Here is a 19,977-nt window from a genome sequence, read left to right as displayed (position 1 = left end):
ACTATTTCTTAATATAAAAGCTAATATAATGCTTTATAAGAACAATCATGAAGATTTTGATGAAGATTTTCTAAAAAATCATGAAGATTTTGATGAAGATTTCAAAATCTTCATGATTTCAATGCTGAGGAAGAAGAATTTTATGTTGAGGGAGATTTTTCAATCGAAATAATTCATTAAATACACAATTAATGAATTGAGAAAGAGAATTTAAAAGTGAATAAAAATGTCTCTATCATTGCTGAAGGTGCATAAAATGGAGACGCTTTCTAAAAATAATTAAAATATTTTTACATTTTAAATAAAAAATAAAATTTGTAATAATTTAAAAATTTTTTAATCAATAAAATCAAAGAATTAGAAGTAATTATAAAGAATGTTAGAGTTTATATAAAAAAGGTTTTATAAAGACTTATTAACTTTAGTATTATTTGTATTAAAAAAAATTTCTACAAACTTTTTTTTATTAGCTTTTGAGAGTTTGCAAAAAAAAACACAATAGTATTGTGTTTTTGTTGCAAACTCTCTTAAAATAATTAACTCAGAAACATTTAAATATTTAAGTTATAAAAAATAATTTGTTTGTGAAAAAAAAGTGCAAGTTTTTAAATAAATTTTAATATAAATATTAAAATATATTTAAAAATTTGAGGATTATTACAGAACACTTATTGATGATGAGAAAATAACTGTTTTGTTATTAATGTTATTTTAAAACATATTCGAAACTTTGTAAAAAAAAAAAAATTAAATAATAAAAATTAAAAAAATTAACTAAATATTGTAAAAAATAAAACTGTAAATATTGTAAATATTTCTGGCAGTAATGGTGTTTTAAAATATAACTTTGTTTTTTAACTATTGACTTGTATTATTAATAAAAATTAATTTGGTTTTCTGTAAGACCACTGTGGCTTAACATTGATTTTTAGTAAAACTTATGTTTACACTAAAACAAAAACTATTTTTAATAACCAGGTCGAATGGTTTAATGAGTCTATTTACTATACTCTTGTATTCTTATATGTTTTTCTAATTGGAAAAGAAAAGAAAAATCTGCTCCTAGTTTTCATTCTTCTTAAACTAACTTAGAGCGCTCTGAAACTGAAAAACTTGAAATTATTTTAAAACTGGCTAATTCTAGTTATAAATAATTTCTACATATTGATCGTACTCCAATTATACATATAAAACAATTATATACATAAATAAACAGTACTGAAATAGGGACAGGAGGTACTATACATATGTGGCCATTGGTCAATTTATGATAAGTGCAAATATGACATTTTGCAGGAAAAGAGTTTTAAAATTTGAATTTTTTCCCCATAAATCTACAGTAAATAAAATAGACTACAACAATCATAGTTTGACCAAATGAAAGATCTAACTAAATATAACAAAACTGCATACTTATCTCAAAATGACCAATTTTGCACTTAATATAAATTGACCAATGGCTACAGATATGTTTTTTATGAGTATTTTAGTTTTCTGGTTTAATGCAGCAAGTCTTGTGTATATCCAATTTAATATACTACAACCACTGTCTCTGTGCAGTTAAAGTCTATAATTTATTTTACCAGCATTTGCTCAGACTAGTAATATTTACATACCAGTCTGAATTGAACCTCAAAACTTTTTTTACATCTAATGAAGTTCAAAAACTTTGAGAAAATATTGCTAGTCCTCTTGTGACTTTGCAAAAGATGAGTTAAAAAAATGATGCCTATGTAATTCCCTGTTTAATGCAGTCATTAACCATTTCTTTAGAAGATACTAATATTTTTTCCTGTTGAAAGGATTTTGCAATCATGTCTAAGAGTCATTCATTGATTCATTTATGAGGAAATCTGAAGTAAAACAAAGAGCTTTAAAAAAGAAGAGATGACAGTTTGTTAATGTTGCATTATAGATGTAGAAGGATCATTCAAGCTTCAAATACACCTTTCTTCTTTTTGATCTTAAGAAGATTTCTATATAAAGTCTTCTGTGCAAGCAACAAAATTATTTTCACATCTATCAAAAATTGTTAAGTAAAAAACCCGAAAAAACCATTTTGGCACTAGCAATCATTAAGAAACCTAACATTGGTTGCTAGTGCAGAAATGGTTTATCATTATCAATGTTAGGAAGCTTAACAACGATGATAAAAAGCTTGATAGAATTCAGGTCAATCAAAGTATACCTGCTAAAATTGGCCACTGAATTTAAACTTTAAGATAAACCAAAGATGAAAAGATAGCTAATTTTATATTTGATCTGACTTATATTATTGTAATATTGTATAACAATATTTTTTAAATTTATGATCCTACCTATTATGTTGCAAATTCATTCCTTTACGATATACCATAGTCTTTTTAGATTAAGTCTAAAAGATTAAAAGTCTAAAAGATCGAATAATCAAGAGGCACTCCGTAAATAAGTGTATACTTTTTTAGATATGCATCCAAAAGAGAACAAAATGTTTGTTCTTGATCATTTTTGCACAGAAAATGTCTTAAAATCAACCATGTACGATATACTGCAACAAAGGGAGGTCAATATAGAACCAGAATGAAAAGTTGGAAGTGGTCGGCCCAAGAAACAGATAAAATCCCTAGAAAAATCGATTGTTAAGAAGGATGTGTTTCACAGCATAGCTTAGCCAAAAGATTCAATGTTTCCCAGCAGTATATATCCAAAATTATCAACAAAAAGATGAGCATTTGCTATGGTAAAAAAACTAAAGCACCAAAAAGTACATTGGCTCAGAAAGTCAAAAATCGGTTGTACTTTTCGGAAAAATTTTTTGATAACTGACAACGCATCGTATTTTCCTTTGTGCAAAACAGAGCTGTAATGCAAGGCAATGTAAGACATTATACTTATGATCCCAACACAGCTCCCGAGGTCACGCTTGAAAGAAAAGCAAGTACGAACCAAAATTATTAGTTTGGATAGCTTTGTCAGAGAAAGGGGTCTCAAAGCATTACATCGCTCCTTCGGCTCAAGCAGTCGACAAGGATGTGTACATTTCCAAATGCCTGGTTAAATTAAAGAAGTTCATCAATAAGGTTCAAAAAAAAATGATGAAATTATGTTCTGGCCTGATCTAGCCTCCGCACGCTATTCAAACAAAATACAAGACTACCTTAAAGGCGAAAATATCAAATATGTGCCAAGAGACATAAACCCTGCTAATGAGCCCAAATTGTGTCCAATCGAGGATTTTTGAACTGAAATTAAAAGATTGGTGTGTGCAGACAATCAGCAAGCTAAAAATCTTTGTCAACTAAGAAATTGAATAGAGTATTGTATGCAAAAATGGATCAAAATCACGTACATAGGTTTAGAGCGAGTACTTTTACAAGAGTTGACTGCATACGGTGAAATAGACTGATAAACAAATAACTTTTTTTTAATTTTGTAAAATACAAATTTTTGTTAATTTCCTTTTTAAAATTAAGAAATTGGCAACTCCGTTCAAGAGATATTCATTTTCAAAGTTTGTCCAGATTTTTAGTTGTAACATGTTAATTGTTTGGTCCAACAAACCAAAGTTTAGTCAAATGATTAATTGGTTATTAAAATGTTCAAAAATATAAATCCAAAATTTAAACTTTAGATCAGGATTAGGATCACCATGATCATATTGCTACTGGTAACATTTAATATAGTATAAGCTGCCACATCTCCTCCTTCCTTGTATGACTTCGATTCTCTAGACAAAGACAAGGAAAAATTAAATTTGGGATAAAAGGCTATTAAAAATGTCTTGAAATAAATACTTGGACAAATATGAACATATGTTTTTAACCTCGCTTGTGCTCAGTTTCTACTTTTTCAAATTTATATGGTTCAGACAATCCTATGATCTCAATACTTAAAGCTTGTTACCTAAAAAACCTTCAAAATGTATCAAGTTTAGTTAATTTTAAATATAATTAATGCATAACAAGGGTGTATTCGACATTTTTTTCTGGTCACCCTGCAGGTGACTGAAATAGTCTTTATTTCTCATTTGAGTCATACGCTATGATAATCAGTAGTCTGGTATAACAGTTTTTTTTATATTTTTTCTCGGATGAAAATACTGAATAAAAAAATTTTAAACATCTGACTACTAAAATACCTCTAATAAGAAACGATTTAATTAAAAGTAAACTAATTAATAAAAAAAGTGTAACATTATAAGCTGTGAACAAAAAAATTTTCAAAGCCTTATTTACAAAGAGATATTGGTAAAGAGATAACTATAAATACAACTTTTAAAGATCATCATTTTTGTTATAGTCGATATCTGTTTAGTGTCGTTTCTTTTGTCAGTTTTTTATTATTCTCTCTCAATCTTCAATATTTTTCATGTGCATCTTAATAATGTTTTCTATTTTGCTAAATTTGTTTGACAAAGTTAAAATGAAAATTTATTTTGCTAATGAAAAATAAGAGATTCAGTGTTATTAATGATTCAACTGCCCATTTGTGAGATTCAAAATGCGACTATAAAGGTTAAAAAATGATAAATTAGCATTTGGAATTGAAAGAAAATGTAGTTTAAAACTTATTTTAAATTAAGAAGAAACGTGCTTTAAAATGCAACAACGTTTAAAAAAACAGTACAATTTGAAACAGTACAGTACTTTAAAACATTAAATGGCGCGTAGGCTTCCTTTTATTAAGTTTAGTAAAATTATATAACGCACCGTAGTGTACTAATTATTTAACAAAATTTATACTACTTTAAATGCTTTTTAAAGTTTTCTTGTAAATAATTGCAAGGAATAAAATCTTCATAGACCAAAAAATGTTTTTATTAATAAACACACTTTTGTGTGTTACAAAACGTCTGGTTGCCCTGCCGGGCTACTAACAGGCATTTTTAATTTTATTTCAGTCGCCCTTGGGGAAAACGAGTCGTCCCGTGCCATCAGGTGACCATGAGAGCACACCCTGCATAATGCAGGATAAGAAATGAAAAATAATTGGTTAAAAAATCTGCAAAAAATAAAAATAAAAAGATGTCAATGCATAAATATATACATATATATATATATATATATATATATATATATATATATATATATATATATATATATATATATATATATATATATATATATATATATGTATATATATATGTATATATATATATGTATATATATATATATATATATATATATGTATATATATATATATATGTATATATGTATATATATATATATATATATATATATATATATATATATATATATATATATATGTATATATATATATGTATATATATATATATGTATATATATATATATATATATATATATATATATATATGTATATATATATATGTATATATATATATATATATATATATATATATATATATATATATATATATATATATATATGTATATATATGTATATATATATATATATATGTATATATATATATATATATATATATATATATATATATATATATATATATATATATATATATATATATACAGGCCTTATTTTAAAGCGGTATGCATAAAGCGATTTACATACACCTTAAGCGATTTTATGTAAGCAGTAAGCAATTTTGGTTAAACAACTTTTTATCATTTTTTAACTTTTAAATTATTCTATAAGCGGTAAGATAAGAGAAGTAATTAATTTTTTAAAAAACCACATTAACTTTTGCATGACGATTACGATAAAATATTTGTTACAAAAGTTTAAATGACAATTATGTTAGATATAAGCGCTATTTACTAATGAAATAAAAATTCACAAAAAATTTAAAATTTATTTTTATTTTATTGTAATGATTATTTCACTTGAAAAAAATGCTAATACTTTAAGCTTAAAGCAAAGATCATAATAATATAATTTAATTATATTATTATCAACTTGTTTCTCCGCGCAGCGGCCTTGTTAGTCGAGGTTCGTGTTTCGGAGTCATAAAGTTGAGAGAGGGTTATAACCACTATTAAGTAGCCTCCTCATCTGTAGTGGCCTCCTTGGCCTTGAGGAGGTGAATAACAAAAAACAAAACAAAAAAAATTCTGCCAAAAAATGAATGATTCAATCTAAAACTAATTTAATAAAAATATATAATTTTATTCTGATAAAAAAAAAAAATAATTAAATTTAGATTTAAAAAATATATAATTTAACTTTGATTTAAAAAAATATATTTAAGTTTATTAAAATTAAAGTTAATGCTTGGGTTTTACTTAACTGTCAAATTTATTTAAAAATATTACTAAATATTGTTCAATATTTAAATTTTATTTAAAAAAAAATTTGGCTCATTTTTATTGCAGTTTTCCTTCCTAAACTTTAATTTTTTTACTCAATATTTAATTTTTAATAACCAGCTGCATCAAAAATTTGCAAAAAACATAAGTTAAGCTTTTTTTTATAATGCAAGTTAAATCACTGCAATTATTTTTTAATAAATGATATATACATCGATATAATTTTAATAAATGTTTGAAAAAATAATCTTTGCTTTCACAACAAAATTGTTAATAAACTAATAAACCTTTAATAAATAAAGTAAATAAATAAACCCAATATTTTTATTTGTTACTCACACATTTTTTTAATAAAAAATCATTTGTAGTTGCAAAGTTGCAATTAGAAATTTAAAAAATAGTCATTCAAAAATTCAAAGAAGTTTGTTAATATCAAACATTTTTTAAAATGTATTATTAAATTTAATTATTAAATATTCAAAAAAACAAAAAAAAAAAACAAAAAAAATAAACATTTCTTTATAGTAATAATAAAAAAGAAGTTAAGTAGAATTTAATTGGATTTGCTGTAAATAATATTGCAGTAATTTAAAAAAGTTTATGTCTTTAAAAAATAAAAAAATGAAGAGAATTTTTTACATTGACATAACGCTAATGCGTTTAGCATTTTTTATATAAATCAAGGTTTGTATATTAGGGTGGAGTGAATTTTAGTTTTTTTTACAATTCGTTTAGCCTGGGTGTGCAAAAGTTGTCTATTCATTTCAGAAATACTCTGGAAAAATATCAATGCTCTAGGAAATTATCTTGAGGTGCCTCAAGACCTTTAAAATTTTGATGGGTCCCTAATATCATGTAAAAAAATTTTTTTCAAAAGTATGTCATGTTGGGTCTCAAAAGAAGCAAAACTTCATAAAAATTTCAAAAATGAATAGACAACTTTTGCACACCCAGGCTAAACGAATTGTAAAAAAAACTAAAATTCACTCCACCCTATTGAATATATATAGTGTCTCTGTTTTTATGACTAGGCAACTCATTTTTTTATCTCCTAATGAGGGTACAGCTCTAAAACTCAGTTTTATGGTTCTGAGGCCGGCTGGTAGTCAGGTTTCCTGAACTCTGTGGTAGCTCTGTGGTAGGGTAATTCCATAACAGCTGTTTTCCTCTGTTGAGTCTTATCTCTAGCAAAGTTCACCAGACCTACTTGCTCTTTGTGAGACTAATTTGAGTTCATATTCCTCATCTTGCGATCATGGTGTTTATGGTTATCTTCCTTTAACTCATAAAGACTTCAATAGTCACATGCTTGGCTAGGGCATTTACATTTGTAAGAATCACCCATTTGTCGGGAAACTAGGTTTGAATCCACATAATATTCTTTTATGTGCTTTTGCTTTGCACCACTTCACTCTATCGTCATTCTCTTTGTTCTATATCGCTCTACTTCATCTCAAGACTGCACTCATTTTGAGGTTATTTCTGATCATATTGACCAGGTTTCTCTCTTTATCTATCAGCCAACATCATTGTTGTTGGTGACTTTAATGCTTATCACACCGAATAGCTTGGTTTTAGAGTCAGTGACTCTGCAGGCATTAAAGCCCACAACTTTTGCCTTTCTCAATCCCTAACTCAAATAGTCAACTTTCCAACTCGCTTTCCAGACAACCTGAATCATTTACCTTCTCTACTCGATTTATGTCTTGTTTCTGATCCTAGTCAGAGCTTAGTTTTTCCACATTCACCATTAGGTGCTTCTGCTCATGGTTCGATCTCTCTAAAACTATTATTTCATTCTTCATCATCTGAATCCCCTTATCATCATAAAAAGGTTTTGTCTGACGCCAAAGCCTGCCATTCTCAGATCATGAAATCTCCTATTTTATCACAAAAATTAGGCTCTTGGAAAATCTGTTATTCCACCTCTCTTGTATGATTAAGACTTTGCCACCTCACCTAAAGACAAAGCTATTTTGCTTGCTAAGAACTTTTCATCAATATCATCTTGATTCCACTAGTTGTGTTCTACTTGATTTAGCCGTCAAACAAATTGAGCCATTGCTTGACATTCGTATCACTCCGGCATCTGTATGTAAAGCGATTTGCTGCTTAGACTCTTCTACAGTTTGTGGTCCGGACAACATACATGCTATTGTCTTGCACAAGTATTCTCCAGAGCTGCCGTCTATACTTTCAAAACTATTTACCAAGTGCTTATCAGAGTCTTGTTTTCCAGCCTGCTGGAAAGTGGCATCTGTTATCCCTATTTTCAAAAACTCTGGAGAGCAATTTGATTCATCTAACTACCATCTCATTAGTCTTCTTCCTATCTATATATAAGCAAGGTTTTTGAGTCTTTAATTAATAAACACTTAATCTCTCATCTTGGATCTAATAACTTACTTTCTGATCATCAATATGGATTTCGATCTTCTCATTCTACAGCTAATTTGCTAGCAGTAATAACCGATAGGTTTTATTGTACATTAGATAAAGGTGGAGAAGTTAAGGCTAACGCTCTTGACATTCCTAGAGCTTTTGATAAAGTTCGCCATGCTGGTCTTCTGCATAAGCTTTTTTCTTATATATATCGGGTAACATCTTTAAGATTATTGAATCCTTCCTTTTCAATTATAGTATAAAAGTTGTCCTTGATGGACAGCACTCTTCTTCATATTCTGTAACTTCAAGGGTTCCTCAAGGTTTAATCCTTGGTCCTATACTCTTTTTAATTTACATTAACGCTCTTCAAAATATTCTCACATCTAAGGTGGCATTGTTCGCTGATGATACTACCATTTATTCTTGTCATGATAAGAAACCAACACTCTCTGATTGCCTGGAGGGGGCATTTGAGCTTGAAAAGGATCTCACTTCTGCTACAGCATGGGGCTCACAGTCGCTTGTGAACTTTAATTCAGATAAAACTCAATTTTTTCAGCTAATCGTTATCGCAATAATTTAGATAAATTTTCTATATTTATGATCGGTGATGTACTTGACAAGTCATCTACCTTTCATCTTCTAGGATTAACTTTTACTTCTGATCTTTAATGGAAACCATATATCAAATTGATTGCAAAATTAGCATCTGCTAAGGTTGCATCTCTTTATTGTGCTTGACACTTTCTTACTCCGGATTCTATTCTTTATCTCTATAAATCTCAAATCCGTCCTTGTATGGAATACTGTTGTCATATCTAGGGTGGATCTTCTAATGATGCCCTTTCTCTTTTAGACAAGGTGCAAAAACATATTGTAAACATAGTAGGACCTGCTCTTGCAGCCAACCTCCAACCATTATCACATCATGGTAATGTTGCTTCTCTTTCTCTTTTCTACAAATACTATAATGGGCACTGCTCTAAAGAGTTAGCATCTCTTGTGCCATCTACAAAAATTCATTCTCGTGTTACTTGTCATTCAATTAAGTCTCATCCTTTTTCTGTGACAGTTCCTAAATGCTCCAAAAACTCTTATTCCTCTAAATTTTTTCCTCGAACATCAGTTCTTTGGAATTCGCTTACTTCATCTTGCTTTCCTGATTCATATAATTTGCAATCTTTTAAGTTGTCTGTCAATTGTTATCTTGCTCTGCAATCTTCATCTTTTCTCATCCAGTAACTTCTAACTTTAATAGTGGTTGCTTGCAATCTTGTTGGAAGCGAAGATTATAAATATATATATATATATATATATATATATATATATATATATATATATATTTATATATATATATATATATATATATATATATATATATATGTATATATATATATATATATATATGTATATATCTTGAACGTCGTAATAGCATAAAATAAGTAATTATTTTTAAAAATAACACGATATTTTTTATTCTTGACATGTTTTGTAAAATTTTATTTACATTTTTCAAAAGATTATTTTACAATAATAAAAAACCCTAAAATAAATATTAAAAAATTGAAGCCTTTACAGAGAAATATTAACGGACAAAAAATTATACATAATAAACCAATATATTTATTACAAAATAACTCGGTAAATAACCAATCAAAATAACCAACTGTCAAAAAAAAAAAAAAATTAACAGTAAAATTAAATAGATAAGTTTACAGCATAATGTAAAGTTTGTTTATTAAGTGAGGGACTTTTCCCACTTTCCACATTCCCTGTGGATGGCTTCTTTTATCTTTAATTTGTGTTTGGTTGCATGCCCCAATCAAACACAAATTAAAGATAATATACATATATATAATTTTTTTAACATCAACCACTCTATTTCTAGAATACACTAACTTAACTCTTTTTTAAATATTTTATTTATATTTAATACTTATATTACTATTATATTAACTTTTCAATATTTCTGATATTTTCTGTTTAATGAACTCTGTATCTCATTTTTCCTTATTTCTTATTAGTTCTTCAAAATTTGTTAATTTACATATTGAAATCTGTGGATACTATTGCAAAAAACAAATTGCAAAAACACTTGTACCATAGGATGTTAAAAAACAAGAGTGCTTAGATAACAAATTGTTACCCTATTTTTGTTACTTTCATCTAAACATTCATTCATTTACATATATATATATATATATATATATATATATATATATATATATATATATATATATATATATATATATATATATATATATATATATATATATATATATATACAAAATGATAAAAAAATTTTTTTTTTAATTTTCTCTGTGTTAGAGAAAAAAATTAAAATATTTTTAAAAATTTAACTAATAAATATACTTTACTCATCTTAGTTTGAATAGTTTTTCTTTTGTTACCTGGAACTTTTACTCATACTTGTTAAAAAATTATGCTATATGATATGTATATACACATTTATATATATATATATATATATATATATATATATATATATATATATATATATATATATATATATATATATATACATATATATATATATATATATATATATATATATATATATATATATATATATATATCGCATGCCTTTCCTGACCGCGACTGATATAGATAAATATAAATATATATATAAAATATATAATATATATATATATATAATATATATATATACAATATATATATATATATATCGCATGCCTTTCCTGACCGCGACTGATATAGATTAATATAAATATATATATAAAATATATAATATGTGTATATATATATATATATATATATATATATATATATATATATATATATATATATATATATATATATATGTATATATATATATATATATATATATATATATATATATATATATATATATATATATATATGTATATATATATATATATATATATATATATATATATATATATATATATATATATATATATATATATATATATATATATATATATATATATATATACATATATTTATCTATATCAGTTGCGGTCAGGAAAGGCATGCGATTGCACTCTATTCCTGACCACATATTTATTATTTTTTTGAGACAACTTAATCATGGCTTTTTAGATTTTTGAAAATGTTTAAAATATGCGCTAAATAAAGTTCAAGTTAATAAGGCGAGAAATTGCTTTTAAGGATTGTATGCAATAAAAAACACATACACTTTTTAGACATACACTTTTAAATAAAGTTTCAAGACGTTAATAAAAAAAATTATCATGGAATATTATATAAAACTTTTATTTACTTCAAAAGTTCAAAAGTTTTTTTTTTAAATGATAAATTTTTTTTTAAAACAATTTGTATTCTTAATTTTATAAATAACGACGACAACGAATACGTTTTAATAAATATTTTTTTAAATAGTTTTTTAAAATTTAAAAAAAGTTAGTTTTTATATTATATTATTAGATGTAAGTTATTTTTTTTATTTAAAAGAGTTTGCGTCATATTATAAAAACATTAAAAAAGATCAAAGTTTTATAGTTTGTCGCGTTGGTTTGAAAAGGTTATTATTTGAAATTTTTTGTATTTGAAGAATTAAAAAAAAATCTTTTTACTTTTTTTAATGTTTTATTAAAACTATTATTATTTTTTTATTTGTTTATGTATTCTTTTTTTGATTAATATATAAAAATACATGAATAAATAAGAAATAATCATATAAATATTTTTATTTAGACATTAAAAAAGAAAAGAAAAAAGATTCAATTGCTATTCTCCTAGTATAAAAAAAATCAGAAACTTGTCAAACCAATGCGATGAGTTATTCAACCTGAACGTAACTGCAAAATATAATTAAAAATAATTTTCTATTTACAGTTTTAGTTTTCCAGATTTATATTAGTTGATTTTTTTTTTTCAACTATAGATTTTGATTTTTTTCAAAATTTCTCTTTCGTTAAGATTTTTTTCTTTTTTATATAGTTTAGCCTGTTTATAATTTTTTTCCTGTCTGTTTTTTTCAGCGCATTTTTTAATCTAAAAAACCATGGTCAAGCTTTCAAAAAAAAAACAATTACTAGTGTGGTCATAATTGGAGTGCGATTGCATGCCTTTCCTGTCCACGACTGATATATATATATATATATATATATATATATATATATATATATATATATATATATATATATATATATATATATACATATATATATATATATATATATATATAAATATATATATAAATATATATATATATATATATATATATATATATATATATATATATATATATATATTAGGGATATGACTTTTTTGCAACCTACTAGGCCTGTATCGTAATTCAATGAACTTTTATGTAAAAAGAACGAATAGATGTTTCATTTTGACATATTTTGAAAAAAGGTCACCCCAAAACCAAAAAATCGAATTTTCAATAGGTACACTTTTGTACAGTAAATGAATATTAAAGGCTGAAGATGTTGTAAGAGTCATACTCCTGTTGTTATTTTATTTATTTATGCAACATGTACTGTGATATAACAAAAAATATTATGTGATATATAATTATACAAGTATTACAAAATTAACAGTATCAAAGCGTCTAGTACAACAATATACATAACTGTCTGTGTCTATAGGCCTACTGTGTTTAGTACATGGGTCACATGATGCTCACGTCTCATAAAGAGTCTAGCGCTTATTACTTAGAATGAATCGAAGTTGCAGTTTGTCTTTCTTTCTGCAGGAAGCATACAGGTCTTGCATCACCTTGATTGCACGTTCAGCTATCTGATTACTTCGTGGTATGTCGATGACGGATGGCTCTTTCTTCCAGTGATTTTTGAATGACTGCAATGCCTTTTTGTAAGGCTTCAATACATCAGATAAATTCTTGAAGTCATTGTCATTGTACTTTTGACTACTAAACCAATGTTCTGCCCACTCATATGAAATGAACCTGCAAACCTTCTCCAAATTCTTTCTCGCTTCAGGCATAAGAATGAACGCCAGAATGGCGAGAATGGCTCTTGAGTTCCATCTGGCATTGCTCATATTAGGAATGTTCTGAAAGTGAATCAGAGGGAAGTTTCTTTGTTCTTCATAGAACCTAAACACTCTTGTTAAATGGTACAAAAACTTCATATCGTCTCTCCACCCTGATTTATCAAGAATTTCTACAGTTCCATTCACAAACTTATCCTTCAGTTCATCATACTTATTCAACAGTTCAGACACAAATGGGTATTCAATGTTTGGAGATTTGGTATCACCCCCAAGTTCTTCGTCCATCACCAGACGGAGAATCCTGTCGAGTACGTGATGCTGACAACCGATAAATTGTGGTATTGTGACACCCTTTAATTTAAACATACGTTGCAACTTCACAACAACTCCATTTCTCTTCCCAGTATTGACGTTTGTTGTATCAGTAATGATCATCTTAATTGAATTCCACAAATTGTATTCATCAATAAGTTTGGCAATTTTTTCAGCAACAGTTTCAGCTTTGCCATCTTTTAAACGCAGTGCATCAAGTTTCACGTCAGTTCTTTCATTCTGAAGTACAACTACCTGATATTCCTTATCATCTATTCGTTTGCCGTCAAAGTGTAAGGACCACTGTTCCATTTTAAGTTGTTGTATCATTTCTTTTTTTAATTTACCTGCCTCTTTGAATATGGACTTGTAAATTGCTGATTGACTTGGAGTTGGAATATCAATACCTTGTTGTGATAATACATTGCATATTTTAGCAGCTTTCTTTGTGGAAACTCCACTTGATGAAACCATACTTACAGCAAATTTACTTTTGTAGTGCTTTCTAGTTTTTTTCTGAGTGTCCTCATCATCGTCTTTATCACCGTCGTCGTCTTCATCATCTTCACTCTTACTTTTGCAGTTTTCAGATTCAGTACCACTGTCTGTGGTAGACAGGACTTGTGGTGTGGAAGGTATTGCTGTTCCAGACTGGACTTTCCTTCTCTTGGAAGGGTGAATGGTTTCTTTACTTGCCACTTGTCCTGTTGAGTACCCCACCTGTCCTTTACTTTCTTTTTGTAGGTGGTATAGACGTTTATCTTCCGAGGATAACCACTGGCCATTCACTTTCGTGATGTCAAATAATGCATTGAGAACATCATATTTTCCACGCTTGACACATTCATCATAGACCTTCAGCACCTTCATAAGCTTTGCTCTTATCACTTGATCAGACACACGTGGAAAATTCAGTTTATTGTCCCACAATTTTGTAATTTCCTTAGAAATTTGGTCTATTCGTTCTTTTCTTCCTTTAACATATGCTCCGAGAAACTGGTATCTTCCTACGATCTGCAATTGAAGTGGTATTCTGGATTTTTCATCGAGTGAATGTTCTTCTACAGCCACGCTTCCTCTTCTTCTGTGTGACTCTTGAAATCTCACCAAATTTTTAGTCCAAGTCTTCTTGTTCTTTGTTACTGTGGTATGACTTTTCTTGTGAGACATCATATAATATTGTTACGACTTTACGGATAACTGAGCGTAAATATCCGTTTAATAAAGTCGTTTAATTAATAAAATACTTTAACTGTATAGTAATCCAATTATAGTTCGATAATCCAGTCAATGTTGATAACAGTTCGATAATCCAGTCCGTATCCTAACGATAATGCTACAACTACTTATACTTCGTACACTTACAGCGTCTTTAGTTCGCTACAGTAGTTCCTTATTAGCTCAGTTACACGCAGAGTACTTCATAGAACTATTCACATTATCAACACTGAGCTCTGACAGCAGCTCGCTTATATAATTATTTAGAGCTTCCAGAATGTTCTACTAAGTTCTATAATCTTCTACAGTCTGTTACAGTTGTCTATATCACCGTGGTAACACAATGACGTCATCACATAACAATTCCAAGTATTTGCCGGCACACGGCCGTTTCGTTGCCATGGTAACGTGTGGCGTTATATTTATAAATTCATAACAAAATAATGAAATAAATAGAATTAAGCTGAGAATTAAGCTTAAGATTAAAACATCGGTCAAAAATGAATGTATAAAAATGGTAAATCAAATTTTTATTTTGGGGTGACCTTTTTTTGTTGCAGAAAGCTATTTGGGCCTTTTTTCATGATTTTAGGTAAAAGTTCATCGATTTATGATACAGGAAACATTTTATTTGAAAAAAAATTAAAAATTCATATCCCTAATATATATATATATATATATATATATATATGTATATATATATATATATATATATATATATATATATATATATATATATATATATATATATATATATATATATATATATATATATATATATATATACACACACACACACACTTTTTTAACATTGAACACTTTATTTCTAGAATACACTAACATATTGCAAAAACACTTGTACCATAGGATGTTAAAAACCAATTATAAACTATTATTTTAAACTACTTAAACATATGACTTCAGAACTTACAATATTAAAAAAATATATATTACCATAAAAGGACTACTAAACAACTGGATTGTTCCATACACTGAACTAAACAGCCCGATTTGACTAGGAGATGCACCAAGGTTCTTTGCATGATGTACAAATAATGGAAAGAAGAGAGCCACAGAGAATAAATCCTTTAAAAAAATTATAGAAAAAAAAATTCAGATTAGCATTAGCCTACAACTAATGATTGCAATAATTGAAAATTCAAATATTATTCTGAAAAATCAATAACCAAGTGCTGCAATCAAAATTAGTTTGAACAACATTTCTTTTTTATATATACAAATTCGTTCTCAACTAGATTGCCACCAGCCATTATTAAGACAGAAGTTACTTAAAAAATAAAGAAGACAATGAAAAAGCAATCAACAAAGACTTGAAGGCTACCAACTATATGAGAATATGTATAAGTATATAGTAATCAGGAAAACAAATCATAACTCCAACTTTACCCATATTGATTAATCATAACCTGGAAAATAATTAAATCATTTTCCAAAAATAAAAGTCTTTACACATATTGCATTTATTTTCAAATTATTCTCAAAAAATCAATTTGCAAAAACAAATTTGAACACTCTAAACCATGTCAATAAGTAACAGTAGAAAATTCTGTTTATATTTTTTTAAACAGAACCATTAAAATGTTTCATTTAAACAAAACTTTTTAAATAAATGAAAATCCAAATCACACACACACACACACACAAAACTTGCAGTGTAAGTTGTAGTGTGTACTTTGTACTCGAGTGATTGTTTTGCAAGCAAGAAGTACTAAGCTTTATCCTTACTGTATCTCTGGCAGTACTGCACTCAACTTGTTTTTCAGTAGCAGCCCTTGTTTAAAGGATAATTGCTAAAATATTTTGTGACTTTTTATTTTTGACTTTTTTTTTCCTTCACTGTAAATAAAATGTATGTTAAAATCTCAAAAGGATCGGTTTATTGTTTATATATCAACTATTATGTGTTTATTATTAACTGTTATGTATTTATTATTAATTAGTTAATCACTAGTAATACTTTTATATTTATAAAATATCTCACCAGAAATCCACAAATACAAAGCAACCACTGTGTTTTATTCATGTTTAGACTACTTCTAAAATAAAAATACATCAAACAAGTAAATTAAAAAATAATTTACATATATATATATATATATATATATATATATATATATATATATATATATATATATATATATATATATATATATATATATATATTATTATATTAGGGGTATTCAAAAAAAGTGAATTTTCAAATCTAAAAAACCATACCCCCTAAACTTGGGGCAAATGTATAAAAAATGAGCCTCACAAAGTTTGAGCGCTGTCCAATCACTTCCCCCCCCCCCCTTAAGTTAAAAATTTAGGGGAAAATTGACCGAAAAGTGGTAATTTTCGGGCGCCTTGAGGGAGGGGTAATTTTTTTTTTTTAAATTTTTTTTTTCTGCTATATGTATATAGGCCTATATTTTTTGTTTAAAAATATATGGTTTTTTTCCTACTTCTCAAAAATCTATGTTTGATGGTATTGAAAATCATGAAAATCAGAATTTTTGTGGTTAAAGTTAGATTTATATATATACATATATATATACATACATATATATATATATATGAAATAATATATATATATATATATGAAATAAAAATGCGGTAGTGGTGTAGTGGTAAAGCGCTCGCTTCATAAGCGAGAGGTTCCGAGTTCGATCCCCACCACGTCCCTGGTAGTACCGCGCTCAACTTGTTTCTCCGCGCAGCGGCCTTGTTTGTCAAGGTTCGTGTTTCGGAGTTATAGAGTTGAGAGAGGGTTATAACCACTATTAAGTAACCTCCTCATCTGTAGTGGCCTTCTCGGCCTTGAGGAGGTGAATAACAAAAAAAAAAATATATATATATATATATATATATATATATATATATATATATATTTATAAGCCTTGTGTGTATTATCCCAAGACATACCAGAGGGAGCAACCAACTTCATTTTGCCAGAAAGAATGAACAGTTGTTGGTTGTGACCTCAGCAATGTTGTTTATCTATATTGAAAAAAACACTATTTATCTATATTGAAAAATCAAAATGAGCAAGAATAAATAAAATTATAAATTTATATTCAAGTTTTATAACAGAAAAAAAATTTACAAATCTAATAATAATCAAGTTTAACTCTTTATCTTTTAACGCATCACACCAAGTCCATCATTAAATTTAATCTTTGAAATTGTACCGGATTTTTGTTCTTGTGATCTGAATACAGATCGAACTTTGTCCACAGTTAGCTATCTGTTGTGCTTTTCAGTTTCATCAGAATATCTATGAATATACTGCCCCATCATACCTATTGACCGTTCTGAATGGTCATTTACAAAAATCAAAGTTTCAGCATATTTTTGAAAACTTTTGAAGCATGACTGAGTATGCCAATAGTTTGGTGGAAGTGAGAGCCAGTCTTGAACTCGTTGCTTATCAAACCCAATCATGTCAAAAATCAGGTAAGAAAAGACATCAACCAAGGCAGACAAGGATGGTGGTCTTTTCCCAATTTTTGTATTCATTTTATAAATTTCCTTGATATCTTGCTTTACTTTATTCTCAGGCTTATAATAGTCAGAGCTAGGCATATCAAATGACAGAATTGCTGATACAATTTTTGCCTTCTCCTCTGATACTAACTCATCATCTAGCAAAGCTAAAGGTATCATTGTTGAATCCAAATACCAACAGTGTTTATACTGAGACTCTAATACAGCATCGACAGCTATTGGGTTTGTACATACCTTCTTGTACAGATGCATTTGATGTATGGCTGTAATGTCAAGAAAAGGAGCTATGATGACATCCACAGATTGTAGATACCATTTTGCATAAAAGCAAACAATAAATTCTGTAATAAGCTTAATTTCAATTTTCAGTTTATCATTTTCCTGAACAAACGTAAGTTGATTGGATAAAAGCTGAAGCTTTAGATAATAAATTGCTTTTCCTAAAAATCTTGCATGATGAATAGCACCAGTTTTTCTTACTTTATATGTTATAGGGGATAAGTATGTAACAACTAATTCTGCAAGCTCACTTCTATCATCTCTTATAATACCTGGTTTACTAGCGTATGCTTTGCAAAATGTTAATGACTTCATAGCTACCTTTTCTAAAAAACTGCTTTTAACCTTATTCCAATCAAACCGTAACAGTAGAACTGAATTATAGTTAAAATTAGGTTCTTCAAAAATATTTTTAAGCTTTTGGATGTGTTGGATGATGTGTTATCAAAGCATATTCCTCTAGTTTTTGATGTAAGTTGATACTCCTTAATTAAGTTCATTACACCTAAGAACTGATCTTCACCAGTGGATGACGCTAGTGGAGGTACTCCAAGTAGGTAAGTCTGTCCATTAATGTTAACTAAAACAGCCATTCTATCCCTCTTTAACATTTTTCCTTTGTTTAGCTCAAACAAGGTTTTCCCATCAAAATGAATTATACATGGATATGGAGATGCGTCTATGGCTGCTTTAACATCTTCTTTTGAAATTTTTGCCACGTTTTCATTTTCTTTTTTTCATTTTTCTATATGCGGTAGACTGACTGCTTTTAACTTCTTTAAGATCAACACCTGATTGATATAGAACTGCATTTGTTACCTTCTGTAAAACATTTGGTGATATATCACAGGCTGTAGCAGTAAGTGAAACATTACCAGCAAAAACATCTTTTGGAATTTTTGCAATTACTGTGTCTGGGTTTTCAGAGACTTCTATATGATACCAATCACCTGGCTTGAAATCAGATTCAATTGAAGAATCATCGCTTAGAATTGTGTCTATAAGTTCAACGTTCTCTACATCATCTCTCAAAATCTTAGGCTGTAAACGATTTTTCTTC

General features: G+C 27.6%; 1 protein-coding gene across 1 annotated transcript in view; it reads right to left on the bottom strand.

Moving 5' to 3' along the window:
* Nucleotides 1–19,603, bottom strand: part of LOC100197586 (major facilitator superfamily domain-containing protein 9) — a 29,117-nt gene extending 9,514 nt beyond the window's left edge. The window contains exons 1-4 of the mRNA XM_065793672.1: nt 18,263–19,603; nt 18,057–18,131; nt 17,131–17,185; nt 16,083–16,214 (exon numbers count right to left, since the gene is read on the bottom strand). Coding sequence (XP_065649744.1) covers nt 16,083–16,214; nt 17,131–17,172 — 174 coding nt within the window. The 5' untranslated portion in view covers nt 17,173–17,185; nt 18,057–18,131; nt 18,263–19,603. The remainder of the gene's footprint in view (nt 1–16,082; nt 16,215–17,130; nt 17,186–18,056; nt 18,132–18,262) is intronic.
* Nucleotides 19,604–19,977: the final 374 nt, after the last annotated feature.

This window comes from Hydra vulgaris, chromosome 03 (assembly GCF_038396675.1).
Source record: "Hydra vulgaris chromosome 03, alternate assembly HydraT2T_AEP".
NCBI lineage: Eukaryota > Metazoa > Cnidaria > Hydrozoa > Anthoathecata > Hydridae > Hydra > Hydra vulgaris.
Note: the sequence above shows the minus strand (reverse complement) of the source record. Positions and strands in the feature narration are given on the sequence as shown.